This window comes from Amphiprion ocellaris, chromosome 9 (assembly GCF_022539595.1).
Source record: "Amphiprion ocellaris isolate individual 3 ecotype Okinawa chromosome 9, ASM2253959v1, whole genome shotgun sequence".
Taxonomy (NCBI): Eukaryota; Metazoa; Chordata; class Actinopteri; family Pomacentridae; genus Amphiprion; species Amphiprion ocellaris.
Genome location: NC_072774.1, coordinates 9,897,267 through 9,917,438, shown reverse-complemented (window position 1 = coordinate 9,917,438; position 20,172 = coordinate 9,897,267). Strand labels below are relative to the sequence as shown.

Genomic DNA, 20,172 nt, shown 5'->3' with positions numbered 1-20,172 from the left:
AGCATAAGATAAAGAGACACTGAATACACATTTGCTCAAAAATTGCAGCATTAAAGAAGTTCAAATAAAAGAACTAAAAAAAAAAAAAAGATTAGAAAACATATAGCCGAATGGTCCTTTAAATACTCATGTACCTTGGATGAGGATGCTGTCACTGGGGGTGACACAGATGGCATATCAGCATCAGGCTCCACAGTAACAAGGATCTCTGGCACTTGGATGTTTGGCTGGCGGATGAGGCGAGATGTAGAGGGTGATGGTTTTGGCTCGGGTTGTTGTGTTTGCTGACTCTCTCTGAGGTCTGGTCCCTGACTTTCCATTGATATGCTCTCCTGCTTCTCAAAAGAGCTAGTGTGTTGGATGACAGACACACCCTTCCTGTCCTGCTGCTGTTGGTTTGGCTCAGTCTGTAAAGAAACACCTAGAGACAAACAGCAGAAAAAAATAGCTCTCATTTTATTCTATTGGTTTAGCACTTTTGAACAACAACATTTAGCTGTTTATGGATTTCATTTCCTTATCTATAGTGCAATGTGATTTCACACAGTAGGGTTTCCCCTTTTTTCCTGGTGCTTTCACCTTTTGAATTCCAAAACCTGCCAGCAGGTTACAGGGATGTGAGCTAATAAAATAACTGAAGTTATCTCATTTATCAGAGACAGCAATAGTAAAAACTGAAAAATTTGTCAATATTTCAATGTTCTGAATCATCTGTGACATGGTATTCTGTCAAGAAAATAAATAGTTTATTAAATTCACAGTTAACAGTTATTTTAAATCTTATTTTATATATATTTTAAATCTTATTTTATGACAAACTCTGCAGTGTAACTTTTAAAATGTCCTTGCTTCCCAACTTCTGTTTTTAATTCTTTTTCTCTTCTGCATCCTTAAATTTTAATGACCTTTTTAATGATTTTATAAATGTGTTTTCTTTCCTTTCATAATTGTGTTTTCATCTGCTGTTTTAATGTCCTTGTGAAGCACTTTGAATCGCCTTGTTGTTGAAATATGCTATATAAATAAACTAACTTTAACTTTAAATTCACTTTATTCTACATCTCTTCTTTATAAATCAGACAAAAAATATACTGTACTCAAACTAGGTTCTGTAAAAAAGCGAAAAGTCTGCTCTTCCCAGAGCAATTGTGAAGCCATTACCTACTGACCAACAGCCACATGACAAAGACTTGGAGATTTTTCAGCTGAATTGCAGGCTGTGCTTACACAATGCAGACAGGATATAAGCATGGAAAAAAAGTTTCTAGAGTCCTCTTTTTTACAGTATTTGGAATATTTATGGGCATTTGTAAAAATGTTGTTCATGTTGACTTTTCAATTTTTGTAATAAAATAAGTAATCAAGAAATTCTAATTTTTGCTTTTTCTTCTGTTATAATGTATTGTATTCTAACTGTGTCATACTGCAGAAAAGATCAATTACCAGTGGTTGTGCTGTTTCTGTAGAGGTACAGGACCCACAAACTACTTGGAGTTCAGTGGGTTAAAGGGGCTTGTTATGTGTGTTTTTTCTTTTTTATTGCTATTCAGGTAACTTAGATGTTAAAAGAAGATCAAGCAGTCTTAAAGAAAAGAGACAATATTGCTTACACAGGATAATAGTCAGATTTTATCTACTACTGCAGGGATATACAAACAAACCTGAGAGGGCCTGGTTGTGCTCTGGTCTGCTTAGCACTGGAATGAGGCCTGCAGAGCTGCCTGACATGGCTACAGGTCCTGGGCTGGGAGGATCCTCCTCCAGACTCTCCGCTTTCCTCCTCTTCCTCACAGCCATGGCCAGCGCTCTGAACTTATAGTGCATCATCAGGGGGCGATCCTCCCTGCATGTTTTACTTGCATCCCCACTCTCTTGTTCATGTCCCTGACAGACGCCCCTGTGGGCCTCATAGCCTTCACTGTATTGGAAACGGGCTCCACATGCTGCACATTCAAACAGGCTGAGACTCTTCTGCTGTTGTTGTTGCTGTGGCTGTCTGGCTGGTTCAGTGCCTCTGGCTGAGGAGGAGGGGGAGGAGGAGGTAGGACTGGCCTCTTCCAGCATGAGCTCAGCTCCCAGGGGAACTTCTATGGCAGGCTGGCGCCTGAGCATACGCTGGGCATGGCCAACCCTCATCTCTGCTACCACTGCTTGCTGTTCATCAAACGACTGGCAGAGGCGGTAACCTCTAGGGGACATGGTGCCAGAGGTGATGGGCTCTCCTTGGCTGGTGGACGATGGCATTGAGTGGCTTCTAAGCAGAGGCACTGCTGACAGCTCCTGTGTACCTGAAGGATCTGCTTCGGGATTCTGGGGTTGCCTCAAACCGCTGGGGCCTGCGACTTCTCCTTTGGGATCGAACGTGTATGGATCTTTAGGGGCAGTAAATTTGGGCGATTCCATGCTGCTCTTCCTGGACAGGGAAGAGCGTCGCGGTTTCACGCTGTCAATCTCACTCGTGTCTACTACTGCTTCATTGATCGTGATGAGCTTGGTGATGTGTTCGATGACTTGGGTTTTGGGTACAGCGAAAGGAATGCTCTTCTCCTCGGTTCCTGAAGATGGGGAATGTGAAGAATGAGGCTGCTGCTGGTGGGGACTGCGCTGCTGCCCTCCCAGTCGTCCATATTTCCCGAGAATAATTTCTGCGTAGGTTTTGGCACTGGAACTTGGGGGGCTAACTTGAGACAACTCAGTACTGCCTGACCCAGAGAAGTAGCCAGACTCTGTGCTGCCCTTACTGCCAGGGCCTAGAGAGGAAGATGAGGTGGAGAGGGAGGATGGAGGGTCGTCTGGAGAAGCCATGGGGCCACGCTTTCTTTCACTAAGTCTCAGCGCCAGTCTTTGCTTGACAGCCTGGGAGTCTTCAGGCCTCTGGGTCTCCTCGGAGCCTCCCAGACGCTCCTTCCCGCCTCTCCTCTGCTGTCCGAGCATCTCCTTAGAGGAGGATTTTCTATGCTGGCCCGTCTCCTCCTCAGACTCAGTGCTTTCTCCTTCTGTGTGTTCCTCGGGGTCTTCTCCAACACCACTGCCCTCTGGACCACTAAAACTGGGCTCATCACGACTGGACGCCAGACCTGCTTTAATGCGATGGGCATGAGACTTCCGGTGCTTGTACAGGTTGCTCTTGGTCTTAAAAGAAAAACCACAGGGGGCACAAGGGTAGGGTCTTTCTCCTGTATGGGAGCGTATGTGTTTCTGAAGAACGCTTGGCTTGGCACATGGACGGCCGCAGAAAGTGCACACATATTTCCCTGGTTTTTGTGGTTTCTTCTCCCCTTTTTTGGGTGAACCGACCCCTTCTAAGCCCTCTTGGCTGGCGTGAGATGGGACCCCCTGACCATGGTCACCCCGGGTGGAGGACGTTGAAGGGAGCGATGAGGTTGATGATGAAGCTGTAGAGAGGAAGCTGCCTCCTGAGGGACCTGTGGTGTCTGAATGCTGCCATGCTACTGCTTGCTGCTGCTGTAGCCGAAGCAGAAGGTCAGTGCGTCTGGGCTGGCGGTTTTGCAAGCGCCCCAAGGCTCTGTGCACAGGACGAGGATTGGGAGGCTGCTGGGGCTGCTGAGGTGGACAAGGCCCAGGTGAAGTTTCAGCCGTCACATGCTGCTGCTCTTGCCTTCCAGAGCGCTCCCCATCAGCCGGACGGGTGGGCTCAGCCTCCATAGAGTGGGGAGGAGGCCTCACACACACGTAACGAAAGGCTCCCTGAGCCTCATTGGTCTAACCGCATGGCAGCTGAGAGGTCAGAGGCAGGGGAACATCGACAGACTGAGTTGTAAATCAAAATGGAGGACCTTTTTCAGTGTGGGCCAAAAGTTATTCAAGAAGACCAAATGAGGCATCATTAAAAGGTGCCCTGGAGCTGTATGGATGCAGGTAAACATGGATCATCTCTCTGTGCAAAGCAGCTCTGCTTCTGTCTAGCCTCAGCCATCCTAACAGCTCTCCCAAGGTCTTCTCTGCGTCTCCTTTGTTGGTTGTCAAGAATGTTCGCTGTTCAGCTTCTGAATGGGTCTAAAAAAACACAGAGAAGGACAACAAAGAGTCAAAAAAGTGGAAACATATCAATACAGTTATTATATACTCTAAAAAGGTTTAATCACAAAGAGTTATCTCTGTAATGCTTTACAAATATCCTCTAGATCTAGCTTTTTCTTCTTCACTTTGCAATAAAATCAGAAATAGGAAGGCTTTCTAAACAAAAGCAGCAAAACAAAGAGTGGTAATAAAGAAAGGTCCTGCTCTGCTGCCTTCAGTCAGAGCCAGAGCTCATTAGAGTGTACATCGAAAGAGAAAACACAGTGAAGCCCATGAAGACGACTTCTTGACAGACTAAGGGTTTGCAAAAAGCCAAAAGAGTTATACTGGCAGAGCGGAAGGCCAAAACCATTCGTGTCTTATTACAAAACTCCATATTAAAAATTGCCTCCACAAATCATAATATGACAAATAGGGCTACATTTCTTCTTGTAGTATTGACTGAGGTCAGTGTTGTAATGAGACCATTTGCAAGGTAATTGCATCAGCGCCAAGTTATTGCTCTCATCCGTCCTCGCCTCAACTTTTATTAAGATAGCGGGCAGCGCTTCAGAAGACGGAGGCACACCAACTGCAAATCTGTTTCAAAATGTTCGGTCAAGATGTTCTACTATTGTGAGATTTTCAAAAGGCACAGCAATCTGAGGACATGTTCATCTGGTAAACCGTACACTGTGAATCTAATCAAGACTTACACTAAATTTTAAATTCCTTTTAAATCGAGGCTCAAAACAGACATATCGGTATCATATCTGACCCGCTCTGCAGGAGTGGGAGCAGCTCAGGGCCAGACAGGCAGCATCCACAGCAGAGGCACCAACAGAGGAGACCGCAGTGTCAGGGCAAGGAGTCAAAACAAATGCTGGAAATACACCCTGTGCTTATCGGGCTTGGCACTAAAGCTGAAGGGGGTAAATGGAAGGGGCTGTTTTCTAGTGGGTAGGAGGATTTGAGAGCAGCTGGGGTTCAGTCCTTCACACTGTACTTCCACCAGGGTGCAGTGTTTATGACGGGGCTGCTGTGGCAGGGTCCCGTATACCCATTTATCAAGATGGATCTATTGTAATATTTCCCACTTAGGCACTCCTAGAAAGCCATGTTTATGGGGAGCAGCTGATCGCAGAGAGATGAGGCTATGATGAAATCGCATCTTTTATCAAGATGTATGTTCTCTAATATTCCCCACTCACTACAAATCCAGCACTCCGTCTCAACTCGAGGCATGGGATTCTTGTACCGCGGCCAATCACAACACATTCTCGGGATGGATGGGGCCAATCATAACATTTTCGCTGAGCAGCCATGCCCAACCGCTGACAGTCCCAGCACAGACTCATCCAGAGAGTCATTCACTGTTTAAGACATTGATACTCCCCAACTCTGTCAGACTCTGGAGATCAGCTGAAGGAGGACGTTATGTGTCTTCACTTCACAGCTGTAGACGGCACACGTCCGCTCTAATGCTTCACACTGATACACAGCAAATGCAGAAACTGACTGGAAGGAGGTTAAAGTGTGCAGGTTTTCTATAATATTATAGATAAGTGTGTAACGTAGGAAAACACTGAATCAGTGGCTGAATAAACAGACCCAGCAGAAGACTGCAGCTTAAGGTGCAGCAGTGGCAATGCAGTAATGACAGTTTTTTTTATTTTTATATATATATATATATATATATATATATATATACACACAGTGCATTCAGCCTTCATTAGAGCCGGTTTACAGTAGAATAAAAGAGAAAGAGGAACACTCTTCCTCTTGGAAACAACTTGACAGATTCTCGGCTCCATCTCCAGGTTTCCCCACATCTGCTAAGGGCCGATTATCTGTCCAGCGTGTGTTTCCGTGAGCAGGCCGGCGCTTTGATTACAGCCGACTTTCAGCATCAACACTCAGCAATTATGCAGCAAAAACAAACCCAAACAACACCATTAAAATTCACTTTTCTATCTTCATTTCCCTGTCTTCCACCTCCCCAACGGTACACTGACTTTTGCACATGGTGGCAGATTTAGCTGTTTCTGTCTTGAGACATCGAGCCAGGGAGACCCATTACATACTTAAATGCAGCTTAAAAATAGTTATGCATCCGATCCTGACTGAAGGGTGCTGTTAGCAGGGCTGTGCAATATATTGTTTAAGGATCAGTGTTGCATGCAGTGTGCAAAATGCAATGTGAGGGAAGTGAAATTAACTTAAACACAACATGCTACAGATTTTTTTTTCACAACTTGATTCAAAAGAAAGCTCACATGGTTCTCCTTTTCCATGACCAGTCTGTCTACTAGAACATAGTTTGCTCCAATTTAAGAGTTCTTGGATATTTAAAAAAAAAAAAAAAACTTAATTCACAAGACATAGTTTGTTGACATGAGCAAGGAACAGGAGAGAAACACAGAAAAGGAAGATTTGGCAACAAAAAGAAGCACATCAGTTCTATGGTGACATTTCAGCTATAAAAATGGATGATGTTGACAAAAAACATGTTCTAGCAGTTGCTGCCACTAAACAAGGCTACTAATTTGTTTGACCATTTGAATCAGGACTTCAAAGCTCCGTATGATGAGTCCAAAGCCAGATCTGAATGCCATCCAAAGACAAAAAAAGTATTCTGGATACCACTGCCAGAGTTACACCATATGAAAGAAGTTCCAGATGGCACTTTTAGGTTTTTAAAAAATAATCCTTTACTTTTGATGCAGATGCACTCCCTAACAAAACACCTCAATCATTCTGGAAGGAGTAAGTTTTTCAAAATTTAAGGAATCTGGCGAGAAGTCCTGTATTTTTTATACTGCATTATCTATCGCAGAAAAATTGAATACAGCAAAGTCAGTTTTGTTGAATACTGTGCAGGCCTAGTTACTGGCAAAGTGGAAATGACAACAAAAACAGTACATAAAAAATAAGAGGCGGAACAAAAGGAGCAAGAGAAAAGGATAATATAACTAAGTCTGGATCTGTTGAAGGATGATGCTGTGCATAGAAAATAGATGCGCTGAGCAGGAGGGAAAGCACAAATAGCAAGATGATTTGTCTCCCTCAGCCTCCCCTGTAATAAATGTCTTTGTTCATGCAGTTGGTTATCAGAGTGTAAGTTTAATGATCTCAAGTATAGCTGTTGATGCAGCCCTTAAACAGGGCAATTAGAAGGTTTTAAGGTTGGGAACAGCACTGCTTACATTATTCATGGCAGTCTAGACCGCCAGTTCTGAGTGGGGAAACACACAGTCAGAGCACTGCCAGGAAGATGAGGGAAAGGAATGCCAGAGTAGAGCCTACATTAAGCCAAAACACACTCTCTCTCTCTGTCTCACACACACACACACACACACACACACACACACACACACACACACACACAGCCTACAGCACACGTACAGTACGACTCCCTCCAGGCCAAAACCTACCAACACACAGCAGCTTCAGATCTGCTCTGACAGATCTGTCCGACCAATCAGCTGCAGGTCGTGAGGTGACCCTGCAGCGCTTTGATGAGGGGTTTTCTTCTCTCATCATCCTCAAAGCTGATTTATTATCAATGGAGCTGTTTACAGCACTTTAATGTCTCAAACTAGTTACTTAGAGGTGATTATTAAAGTAGAGCCTGCAGTAAAGCACACAGATGCTATGCATGTATGTCTAATTTTACTCAAGAGGGTGGGGCAACTATTTTTAGGCTGAGGTTACACAGGGTTATATTTTTCTGATTGGTGATGTCACCTGCAAAACATTGATCTTTTATTGTTTTTTTTTTTTACAATTTACTGTTAAGATAATAACTAGTAAATAAATGATATATCATAAGAGTAAAATCATAGAAAAAAACGTAATTTACATGTTGATGTGTTGTGAAAGAAAACAGATCAAAATTGTGAATAATGTCCACATCAAAAATCTGTATTGTTACGAATGATATTTGTTTTCTTTTACAATGTTTGGCTGCAATATAATACTGGGTTCACTGTATTTAAATCAGTAGAAAAAAATGCTATCTTACGATTATATACAGATATCTAGTAAAATCACCAGAGAAAGTAGTAATTTACATGTTGACTAAAAACCAAACAAACAAAAAACAGGCCAAAACTGTGTTTTTTTACAAATCATAGGTTGCTCTGTTGCAATGTCCGACTCTAAAATGACGCTATTTGTATTATTATATAGTATCCAAGTATTGATTTTAAAGATTTTTCTTGTTTTTTGAACAAAACTACATATATAAAAGATGTTTACAAATGTTACATAACTATTTAAACTGTTGTTTTACAGACTTTTTTGTCATTTTGTTAAATTACATATAATAAATAAATAATGTATATTATATTGTTAATTCACAGAAAAAAGAAAGAAACAGTGTACTAAAAATCTGCCTGTGCTCCAATAAATAAAATTAAAATGCAAATAACATTCACACCAAAATGGATTTGTTTTATTTATTTGTTATTTTGAAATGTATGTGCATTAAATTGCACTCTTGGACTGTGTTTAAATCATCAACAAATTTAATTACAGATATTTTTGCAGGTTTTTTTTTTTTATAAACAATTTTTAAACATAGCCATATTCCAGCATTTGTTATAATATTTTTTTCTGGCACCTTGCTGCCAGATTTTTTAAAATTTTTTTATTTTTACAAAATATTTTTGAACAGTCTACCCAATAGACTAATATCTATCCGCAACACAACAAACTGCCAATCCTCCACCATCTTTATCCTGTTCTGAATCACTGTATGATAATTCACAGAAGAGTCTCATGGCGTATTCAGCGATTTGTTGTGCAAACTGCGCCTCAAATGTGATTAACGACTGGTCTGCAGAGACGAGCAGGCGGAGCGAGTGAGGAATGTGTGTGGAACGAGTGTGTGTTCACATGCAGCGGGGCTTTGTCAGCAGAAACAGGCACTGATGCAGGTACCCGAGGGAGTCCTGACACACGGAAGAGCAAACACACACACACACACCCACACCCACGTGCTGTCACACACCATCACACACTGCCTCCCTCCCATCATCTCTGCAGTGTCTACTAGCACTTGTGCTTCTAAACCCTATAAAACAAACATGTAAGCGGCTGCGAGAGCTTTTGCAGCAGTTTCTTTTTTTTTTTTTTTTTGCAGTCTAAACTTCATTATCATTCCCACAGGAGAGCACCGCTGGCAGCGTGATTTCCTCATCAATACTCCGACGTGCGGCTGGTAATGACGGATAAAAATATGGGCTAAACATTAAATTACCTCGTGCCCTGAGAACAGATAAAGCATCTTAAGTGCTTTTTAAAAAATCTGCTGTCATTCCCCCTCCCTCTCTCCAAACACATCTCTCTCCCCATTCTCTCCCTTACTGGCGGCAGCCTGGTGTAGGTTCCCATGGAAACCAGCCTACTCTGAGCAACGGCAGATGGAGAGGGAGCTGGAGGTCTAAATTTATCTCCCAGCATCCTCTCTGACTACAGACGCACCCTGGCAGCAGGAAGTGAAGAGGGTAACTGCTTGGCCTCTGCATGCATTGACAAGCTGGCGTGACCCTTGACATATAAGCCGCTTTGAAGGGCCGATATCACGGCAAAATGTCAATGAAGCAACTCTGCGTTTGGTACAGTGCGGGAAGGCTCTGCAGCGTTCCCAAAGTGTAATGTAAACGGAAAGTTGAATCACCCAAAAAACTGAGCTGTCAATCAACCCCAGGCCCCAAATCCTAGACAAACCAATCACAGACCCGCGGGAAGATTGCTTGATGGAAATTACTGGAAAAAGAAAAAAAAAAAAAAACAGATGTCGGACTGAGCCAAAAACCTCAGAGGGTGAAACTCATGCAGGGATATCACTGCTGTCAGTCTGAGGAGGACGCCGCCTGATGAAAACACCACATACCAGAGTTCCTCGCTCACTCGCTCTCTGTGCGGGATGCATCAGGATCGCTGCACCTCCGAGGCAGGAGGACGGTGTAGAGAGGGATTTCACAGGGCTTTGATAAGACTGGCAGCTCGCAACCGTCGCAGTGTTCATTTTGATTAAACACGAGCCGGTGAACTGCAGGTCAATATCGGTCTTTAAATCAAACACGAGGGAGCCGAGCCGGTAATGCACACCTCGACGGATCGGAGTTTTAATGACATCCCTGCTCCTCTTTGGAGTAACATAATCAAGCGTGGAAAAAAGCTGACCACAACTTGGACTAAATTGACAGGTTTTGCGTCGGTTTACTTGGAAATCATCCTTTTTCGGCGTTTGTCAGCTTTAATTAAAGAACAGAATTTGCCTCTGATTGGAGAGGTGCTTCAACTTTACACCCTCTAGCCTGAAAAAGAACAAAATCCACACTTTTTCCTTAAACTTTTGACAAAAATACATATGCTTGAGGTGTCATGTAGCATACACAGAGTCTTGCGCCAAAAAGGAAACTCTCTCAATTAGATTCTTGTATATGTCTGAATAGCTCAGTGACAGCCTTTGACACACTCAGCATCTCAGGTACGTGACAGAGAGTCTTTGACATTCACATAAATCCTTTAACTCCATGAATCAAACTTTCCCATGTATACACACACTTTCCCGGCAGATGGAACAATAACTAAACAACTCATTCGCTGTAGCTGACTGGAAAAGTGACAATAAGAAAGGAATGAGAAGGTGGGAGAGGATTGAGGTGAGTGAGGAAGATGGATGGATTGAAATAAGACATAGAGAGAGAGAAAGAGTGGGGTGCAGAGAGAGAGAGACAGAGAGAGAAAGAGAGAGAGAGAGAGAGAGAGTTTAGATTACCTGACAGAGCAGTCTGGTCTTCCCCCTCAGAGACGCTTCACAGGCACTGTGAGACAAGCAGGGAGAGCCAGAGAGTGAGAGCGGATATGACTGTTTGAGTGGGTGTGTTACCGAGAAAGAGAGGGAGAGGGAGAGAGAGAGAGAGAGAGAGAGAGGGAGGGAGGGAGAAAACTAAAGGGAGGCAGGGGGTGAGGTAAAAAAAAGAGGAGTGATGGAGAGAGACACAGAGAGGAAGACACTAAATGAATGTTTCCACTGTAAAGGGAGGAGGAGGAAGAGCAAAATCCACTCATATGGCATCGCTAAAAAATCTCTAAAACCGCAGTGATACTGTCAGTTTAGTGCCATGCAGCCAAAGTGCAAAAACCAGGACGGCGAAACCAAAACATCCAGGACAGGATCTGCTGTTTCTTTAAACACATTCAGCCTCTGTGGCACACTGCCGACAGACAGGATTACAAACAGGTCTTACATGGGGTTTTCCCCTCTGCAACACAGAACCCTGGAGGCGATTCCTCGCAATTGTCGCCTCCTTATCAGGCAAAGTGGTCGCATTGTAGCGGGAGGTGAAGTGGAAAGGCACCTGAGTGACAAACCCCCTCTTCGCCTTCATGTCAAAATCTTCCGGCTCCGGCTCCTGAACGCCACTGTGCTGCATCTGTAAATGAATTCCAGAGTGGCATCCATTCAAGCAAGCCCCCGCATTACGCAGAGCTCAGGCTAGGCCTATCAGCGGTGCAACACGAGAGAGGGAGAGAGAAACAGAAAGAGAAAGAGAGAATTGAGAATGAACGGAGGTCCTGCTGTTCCATAGAGCTTTGCCTCACTGGCAGAGCACAGGAAGCGTGAGTCACACACTCTAAAATAAACACACTCGCACAGCGACGAGCCGGCACACAGAATGAGTGGATGGCTGGGCTGCTGATCAGAAGGCAGGCGGAGGGAGCATGGATCCATACAGGCTGGCAACATGTGGAGGCCTGGTGGGACTCACAGCCAGATGACGGGATGAGTCAAAACAGGAGAGCACGACTCTCTCCACCTCTATTTGCTCCCTATATTTCTATTTTTGTCTTTCCACACACCTATTGTGACATTTTTGCTTCCCTCCCCACGTGCTCTTCTTCCTGGATCGTCCACACCATTCTTTTCCTCTCTTGTTTTATTTGCTCCCAGTCAATAGCAGTGTTGTTCAGGACTCGGTGATTACCCCTGGCTCAGTGTGGCCGATGGCTGTAAGACGGCGCTGGCCTGATGCTGGGGCTCCTCTCGCAGGCTGCTTGGCTTCGCAGGCCGAGGCGCTGCATTGTGTCCTACTGAATGTGCTCATTGTGGCCCTTTAACAGCGCGCACCTTCTATACTGTACTTCCCTGTGAGGGACCTTCACCCATCCGTCATCCCTTTGTCCTCTGTTCCTCAGACTGAGGGGTTCTGACGGGAAGGTGTGGGGCGGAGGGCAGAGGCCTTGGGGAACAAAACTGCCACTGTGGCGATGACTGACAGGAAAGTCGCTCTACGCATTAGCAAAGGCCGGGGAGGCAGTCTGGTTAGCAGCTACAGAGAAGGAACGCTAAACCCTGCAGGGAACGACATAACAAAATGGGAAGTGCCACAATTGTGAAGGTATGACAGTAAGCTTTCAGTATGCTTTAATAAATGGAAACCATATGCGACCCAGTGGCCCAAAGCATGTCAGACTTACAGTATGCAAAGTTATTCTCATTTACAGTAAATGGAAACAAGGGTTCCCCTGTGGTCTGTTTGCACACCTCCTTACTGTATATAACATAATGCAGAGACGAGCAACACCTAAAATGCAAATATCCTGCTTTTATAAGAAACTCCATGCTGTTTTGGAGCAACCACAGACTATAATTTAGTCCAAATGAGTGGTTTGTGCATTTACAGACAACCATACAGATGACATATTTTTGGACTTTTACCCCATAAACTGCAGACACAGGCAGTAAAGTGGGCAAATATGGGAGTATTCAGAGAGGGTTCTCTCTGTTCTGAGGGCAGATTATTTCAGACATGTGGTCTTCCAGTAAACTGACCCCCTCTGTCCTTATGACTGTGGTATTATGATAGAAATGAGATCCATTTAAAGAGGGAGCCTACCTAGTGTATGAAAGCCACTGTGGCTCAGGGTTGCTCCACCTGTTTGTGTTTATTTGGAGAAAAACAGTGGGGCAAAAAGGACACCTGGATGGCGGCGCTGAGCCACTAAATCAAGCGACAGCATCATCACTTCATTCCCACCATTCACCTCAGAAAAAAACTTCTACATTTTGAATACAACTTGCATGACACAATGTTTAAGCTCAGCTGTTTTGTCTGATAACAGATCGTGAGAAGTGAAACATCTGTTTGTGGTCTGGACTGAAATCGGCATTAATGAACAGATCAGTGAGCATTTCTCAGATGAGATCATATATAATTATGTTAAACATGTCAAAAACCTTTTCAGGACCTTCCTTTGCTCAGTGTAAACACATTTTTCTGGGAAACCTTTTAACTCTATGAACCCTTGGCTATTTTCAGAGTCATTTCACTACCTCTACTTATAAGCACTTACATACTACTCCATCATTTAATAAGACTTCATATTTGCCTTTACATCAAACTGCTATGTTTTTACATGTATCTCACTACAAAATGCTTACAGTAGATATCTTCTAGTAATTGTGTAGGAGGAGAATGATTGGAATCTGGCAATATCAGAACCATGATGGTTCAATCCTCTATGACTTATAAATTAGGATAAATATGTGCTTAGTGCAGAGATAACATTATTATTCACTGATGTGTTCACATACAGTAGCCTACGTGCAGAGAAGTCAAACCAGGCAAATCCCAACATGCATAACTACAAAGCTCTTCTCGCAATATGATCTCTACGCAGTGATTAACAATCTATGCAATGATGACTTCATGAGTGTGGCAACGTCACATCTGCAGAAGGCTGAATCTGATGTAAATTTAGATCCAGCTTTTCCTCAATGACACTTTGTCACACAGACAAGAAACTAGCAGTGGATCAAAAGTCAAGCTGTCTGTTCTGCTTTGACATGTGCTGCACCTCACTGCAACAAATACTTCAAGAGCAATTCAGTCAAGAAGAAGAGATGTGAATTCTGATGTAAAGTACAACCGCCGAGCTCTAAGGGTCAATTTAAAAACCCTTCATTCAATAAAGCAGCCAAGAGCATCAGTTAGCGTCCATTTCTAAACACAAACAGCCATTCGAGAAGCTACAAAATATAACATAAAACTAGAAAATTACTGAAGACATTTTGAGTGCTTAGAGAAAACACAAAGGCTGGCATTCTAAAAATATCATGAAAAAAGGCCATAAAATAGTATTCACACTATTTTCATCCTCATGGAACCATTCAGTGAATCTTCTAGCCTTGTCGATGGGGGACACTGTCATCCTGGAAGATACAACTCCAATTAGGATAGAAATATTTCACCAGGAGAAAGGGGTCTGCAGTGACCTTTTTCTGTAATGGGACAAATGGATCCAAACAATCCCAGAAAAATACCCCCAACAGTATAAAAGAGCCCCCAGATTCCCTCACTTTCAGAGTGAAAGGGTCCAGATGGTCTTTTGATTTGTCTCCCATCTGTATTTAAGTCTGGAAAAGTAAGTCACTGTTATTTAGAAAAGTCACCATACTGAGGTATTGTCCAACTACGTCAGAATGGGGGCGCTCAAAGTAGGTGACAAGACCGCCGTGATAGAGACTCTATAATTGTTTACAAATGAGAATGGTAGCTTGCATTTTCACATAGCCTCTCCTGGAGCGCATTCAAAGTGTGGCACAAAAAGTCTGATCTTGGCTTTGGTCTCACTGCCACGTAGTTGTGCGAATGTCTGTCTCAAAGTTAGAGAAACTGTCAGACATGGCGCCCCAATTGTGACGTGGCAACGATGTGGGCGGCTGCAGAGAGCATCCAACAAATAGTTCTGTTGGAGTAAACTGGCACCAATACTCCTATAACATTGTTCTTACACTGTGAACACAAAGTTAAAAAGTAGATCAAAGCTGATGCAACAGAAACAGAGACATCTTCTCCTTCTTTTACAAAGCCTGATTGCAACTCAACCACCAGCAGTCCAGCAGGAGATTTGGTGTGTTGGCTAAAGTAGCCTTAAACAAAATGACGATTTAAATCACTAAATACTGTATCTCAAAAAATAAGCCAGGAAAAAGATAAAACAATCGGTGCCAACTTTCTGCACAAGTGATTTTGATTTTTTGTCCTATTTGTTAGCATTTTCAAAGCACTGAGTTCAATAACCAGACCTAGCAGTGTCTTAGCACAAACCCAACCCATTGAGCTTGTGGAAAACAGTCCCTGTATGCAACCAACCGGCCAGTAATGGAGTTGAGCATACTAGTCTTTTGTTAATACCAATCAATATGTACCCTCAGCAGATGCGACATCTGATCCTGTAAAACACCGAAAGACCGGCCTCTCTGTTTCACTTACCACGCCAATCTTTTTTATGATCTGGGAGTTCTCTGCCTCTTTTTGTCTATTCCTCACAAATCCCTCTTCGCAGCCACTCTCTCCCCATCCATATAGCTCTCCCTTTTAGCCATGCAACACACTCATTATCTTTTCCTTTTCCATGGTGCTGAAGCATTAATAAGCACCGCTGTCTACATATGCGGCAAAGTAAACTTTATATTACAAGGAAGGCTACCAGGAAATCATGTCTCCAGGGTTGCTGTGGGTAGTGATTATGGAAAGTGGCCTGGCTCTGAGTAAAGTCCCTGATTGGTAAGTGATACCAAACACAGAGGTAGTGTATTATTAACAATTTGTGATGCTACTGTAAACCCAGCTATTAATTATACAGTATTAAGTCTTTGGAAGCAGGTTTGCTTCATGCCTCAAAGGCAAAAAAAAATGGTCCTTCTGACATGAAACTGGTACATTAGGGACAGCAGCGATCAACAGAGAAGCTGGGACTTACTGTAACAAGAGCGAAACAGATAACAGAAGAGTCTGTCAAAGAAACTTCATCTACCTTTGGATGGATCGACATCAAAACGCAGCACGGGTGGTGGTGTGCAAATGAAACACAAGAGTGACAAAGCATTAGGGGGAGAGGCGGGAGTGGATAAATATAGAAAGAGGAACTGACATTTTCAAAAGCTGTCCTCCCTGTGCCCACAAGTTTCACTGATGCGTGGATGTCAAGATCAGAGCGCACATTCTCCCACGCAGCTTACTGTAGCCGTCGCTCACTGTCGGCCGCCTTGTATCTGCTCTCTCAGGCATGGAGCGAACTCACAAACTGAACAGGGCTCGAGGCAAACCTGCGATGAGATGATGAAATGTCAGATAATACTCATTATACTCTGATAAATCTGGTCATCTGGTAGGTTAAAAAGTTTTGAGGTGATCCAACTGTAACTTACTACATACTGGTCAAGACAGCAGTGAGTATTTACACTGTCACTTTTTTCAAGTTAGGACAGCAATCATTTTGGCGCAGTTATTTTTGTTATCTATCTTTCTGTGAAGTCACCCATGTGGATTGCTCCCCAGTGATGGGAAAGCCTATGCTAGTTCCTCTTTTTGCAGCTGCTGGGCCGCATCCTGTGCAAAGCTGCAGCACGCCGTGTACGCTGCAAGCTCCGTGCACGGCACGGCACCGGTGCCACGCCTTATCTGTACATCTCGGTAACCTGTTGCTATGTTAATTCGAGCTGTTAGGCGGGACCTTTCTGGCGCTTTTACTGCCGCTTGCACAAACACAGACGCGAGGGAAGAGTCAACAGGTGGAAGCTCTGAGCCTGAGTGTGTTCAAACACGAGGAAATGACCGCAGAACGGATCAACACGGCCTCCGTCCCTGCCTTCCTCCGCTCCCGGCTTGGCACAGGGGGCATCCTTCTGATCAGGGAGTTTACTCAAAGCCAAAGCCGGGCCGAGTAATTGCAACCCACGGTGACAAACAACTCCATTCAGCCTAAGTGTCGGTTTACAGTTTACTCTCTGTCCTCCGCCACGAGTCCCTGCTGCCCATTCTGCTCGGTGCCACGCTGCATTAGTGGCCCGTCAACAGAGACTCTCCTGACGCATCGACACCTCGTCAGCCGCCCTTCAAACCCAGCGCACTTATATACAAACTCCATGTGCCGTAACCCATCTGTTTATGTGTTTGTGTCTCTGAACGTGGAGGTGTGTGAGTGCATGTGTTAGGCAGAGAGAGGGAAAGAGTGCGAGACAGAGAACAACAAGACAGAGGAGAAGAACAGCATGTGCAAATGCGTAGGAGAAAGGCAGGGACGTGGAGAGAGGAGGCTCTTGTATATGGTCATTTCATGTCTACACTACATGCCTATGGTCTGCCTGCCATCCCAGAACATCCTTTAAAAGGCTGTGCGCGGCGTTCAGCCTCTGTATCTTCAGACTGCGGCTCCAGGGCTGAATAAGACACTTCATCAATCACACGCAGCAATCAAGACAAAAAGACAAACAGTGCCTTTAGTAAATCTGTGTGTTTGTGAGGAGTTGGAAATGCTGAATCTGCAGGACACATGTCAGCCATAAACTGCACCGCAGGTTGCTTACTGCTTGTGTATCCTGTAGGCTTTTGTGTTTCTCTGAAATAATTACGGACATCAATAATAAGGGGGATCTGGTTCTTGATTTTAGTTGCTGTGTTTTTCATATCCGAAGCACAATCCCTCACATCCCTGAACCTTAATGCTCTTAATATTTCCCCTGAATGCACCCTTGAAAGCGGGGTTCAACTGGGGTTCTTATCTCTATGGTGTCTAGTTTTTCATAGATAGTGAGATGTTTGCTTCAAAATGCCATCCCAAAACTATGGGGGTGCATGACACGAACTGATCAGAATATTGCGTACATTGTTTCAGAAAAAGAAATGGTAATGAGATGCATGTCTACAGTACCTGTCACAAATATATCCAGCAGGGACCTCCTCCACCTTTTAGTGGGCTCTCTAGGCTGTTATCAACCTATTTAATTGAAGCAGAGATGCAATTTTGCACTCACAAAGAGAAACAAAAGTCCACAATTGGAGACTGGAGGGGAAGGAGGTGATGAAAGCTAACAAGGTTCCACCCATGAGAATCCAGTGCAAGTCTCGCCTCTGACCATTCTTAAAGTACTATTTTATGACTTAAGTTCATTTTGAGTTTTACTTTACTGTTTTCCACTCAGTGTTTACTTGCGTTTTCTGTCAGCGTTTGGTTACACAACAAAAGTGCTTGGTTAGTAGGGTTGGCCCGAATAGCAGTTTCTGGGCTCTGGATATTCAGGCCCGATTAATGACAAATATCCAAATATTCGGTCCGCTGCGTAACGTCCAATGGGGTGGGGGGAAGATGACGGATGGGAGGCGAATATTTGGATCAGTTCATATCGGTTAGTTTCCAAAATCTTCCACTACATTTACCACAAATCTACGGTCTGTCCAGGGTGATGACCCCACTGGAGATTTTACAACATCTCTTCACACGACCACAATAGTTCATCAACATTTCATGGTCACTTTCTGTTTATCAGTGATGAGAATACGTGATAATACACCCACTAGAAGGTGAAGGAGGTCCCTATTGGCCCATATGTTTGTGAATAATTAAATGAGTCATTTAATAGCTGATAACATCTGAATTGGATCATTTCTTCCTCTAAATTGTGCAGATCTATGAAGTCCCTCTCTATGTGCTCCTCGCCACTCTGCACACTGCAGTTCCAGCACACCAGCTCACCTACACTGCAAAACTCGTGAAACTTTGCTCGTGAAACAGCAAATATTATAATGTAGTAATTCCACCCTATATGAAGAACAATAATGATACAGAAAGCACCACCCTGCAAGTTGGTTCCTTAGGTTTGTTATGAAAGAAACTCCTGAATAATGAATTTGTGCTTTTTCAAGGTGGAAGTGGCCAGTAATGGCACTGACTACTTACTTCACTCATGGAAACACCACATGAGCATATTAACAAGATAATTTTTTTTAATAGAGGGAGTCCTGAAAAACAAGCAAAAATCTTACAATCAACTCTAAACATGCAGCTTTTTAATGATTTCACCACTGCAAACTAAATTTTACCTAAATGCACTGACCATGGTGGAAGCAGAAATCTCAGAGCCAGATATATTGGGGATGTATAAGCAAAACTTTCTGCATTGATTGATACCAAAGTATTTTTTTTAAATGATCTGAATAAGCCAGCCTTTCAAGTAGCTTCAAATTAACCTACACAATGATAAAGCCATGTTTGTCAACGTCATATAAATGTTCTTCATCTGTTTGCTCCAGCACTCCATTGAAGCAGAGGGAGTATTAAAATCCAGAATGCCATGGTCAATCAAAGAGGGAATTTTAGACATGCTGCCGATTATTTCATCTTGACATAATTATTTGTTTGGAAAGCTTCTGATTTTCACTGGAATTTAAATAGAATTCTCTCTAGTTGTGAAATGGATGAAAAATGGATCCATTGAAGATTTAATGAAACTAAACATGTTAAATCATCACACTGCTTTCACTTGGCTCATCTTATCGCTACAATAACAGTTGTCAACGGCAAAGAGCTAAAGAAACACAGCCTTACTGGTGCTGTAAATACAAGGTCGAGAAGGATTAACGTGACAAGATCAGTGTCAATAGTTGCAAGCTGCCTAGTTACACAGTGGTGGTGACAAGCAAACATTCACTGGTGTCCAAAAGTCAAGTTTGTGACTACTTGCTGCAAGGAAAAGGAGTTGATATAAGAAGAGCCTAGTTTTTTAATGGCAAAAACATTTTATTCCAAGACATACATGTGCAGTTAAGTCCAAAATTCTTTATACCCACACCAGATTTTGACCTGTAGGGTTCCTCAGCCTGGAATTGAATGAAATGAAATAAGTAACAAAAGACAGTAAGACATTGTGTTACAGATGTCTTTTGATGAATTTGAGCAGTCTCTATCTTGACTAACTGATATGTCCAAAATCGTCATTCTTCCTCTTGAAATGGTTGCTAATTTAGGAGAAAATGCATCTTCTGTATCATTCCAAGTAGTCGTGGTAATTTCTACCATGTTCTAAAGCATTCAAACACATTGTAAACTGCTCTCTAGTCAGTTACTAGTCAATTGCAAGTCATGACTAAAACCAACAAGCTCAGTGAGCTGCTGCTGAGAAAGAGCTGCACAGTGTGGCTGCTCACAAAATGAGGATAGGCTATGAAGTCATATTTAAGTGTTTTCAAGTGTCAGCGCAAAGTGTAATCAAAATACACACTGTGAAAAATCTCAAAGGGTGAGGTAGGAACCTAAAGGGCACCCATCCAAGGCCGAGAGCAATCCAAGATGCAC

At 43.3% G+C, this 20,172-nt stretch overlaps 1 protein-coding gene across 5 annotated transcripts in view; it reads right to left on the bottom strand.

Annotated features, from left to right (window-relative positions):
• Nucleotides 1-20,172, bottom strand: part of LOC111565710 (transcription factor HIVEP3) — a 50,619-nt gene that overhangs the window by 13,602 nt on the left and 16,845 nt on the right. For 2 of the 5 annotated variants that reach the window (XM_023265900.3, XM_023265899.3), the window contains 2 exons: nt 1,662-4,017; nt 135-421 (listed from right to left, as the gene is read on the bottom strand). In XM_023265900.3, the coding sequence (XP_023121668.2) occupies nt 135-421; nt 1,662-3,666 (2,292 nt within the window). In that variant the 5' untranslated portion in view covers nt 3,667-4,017. Of the gene's footprint in view, nt 1-134; nt 422-1,661; nt 4,018-10,810; nt 10,857-15,972; nt 16,148-20,172 lie in introns of all 5 variants that reach the window. The other 3 variants (XM_055013689.1, XM_055013690.1, XM_035946262.2) reach the window with 3 other exon arrangements.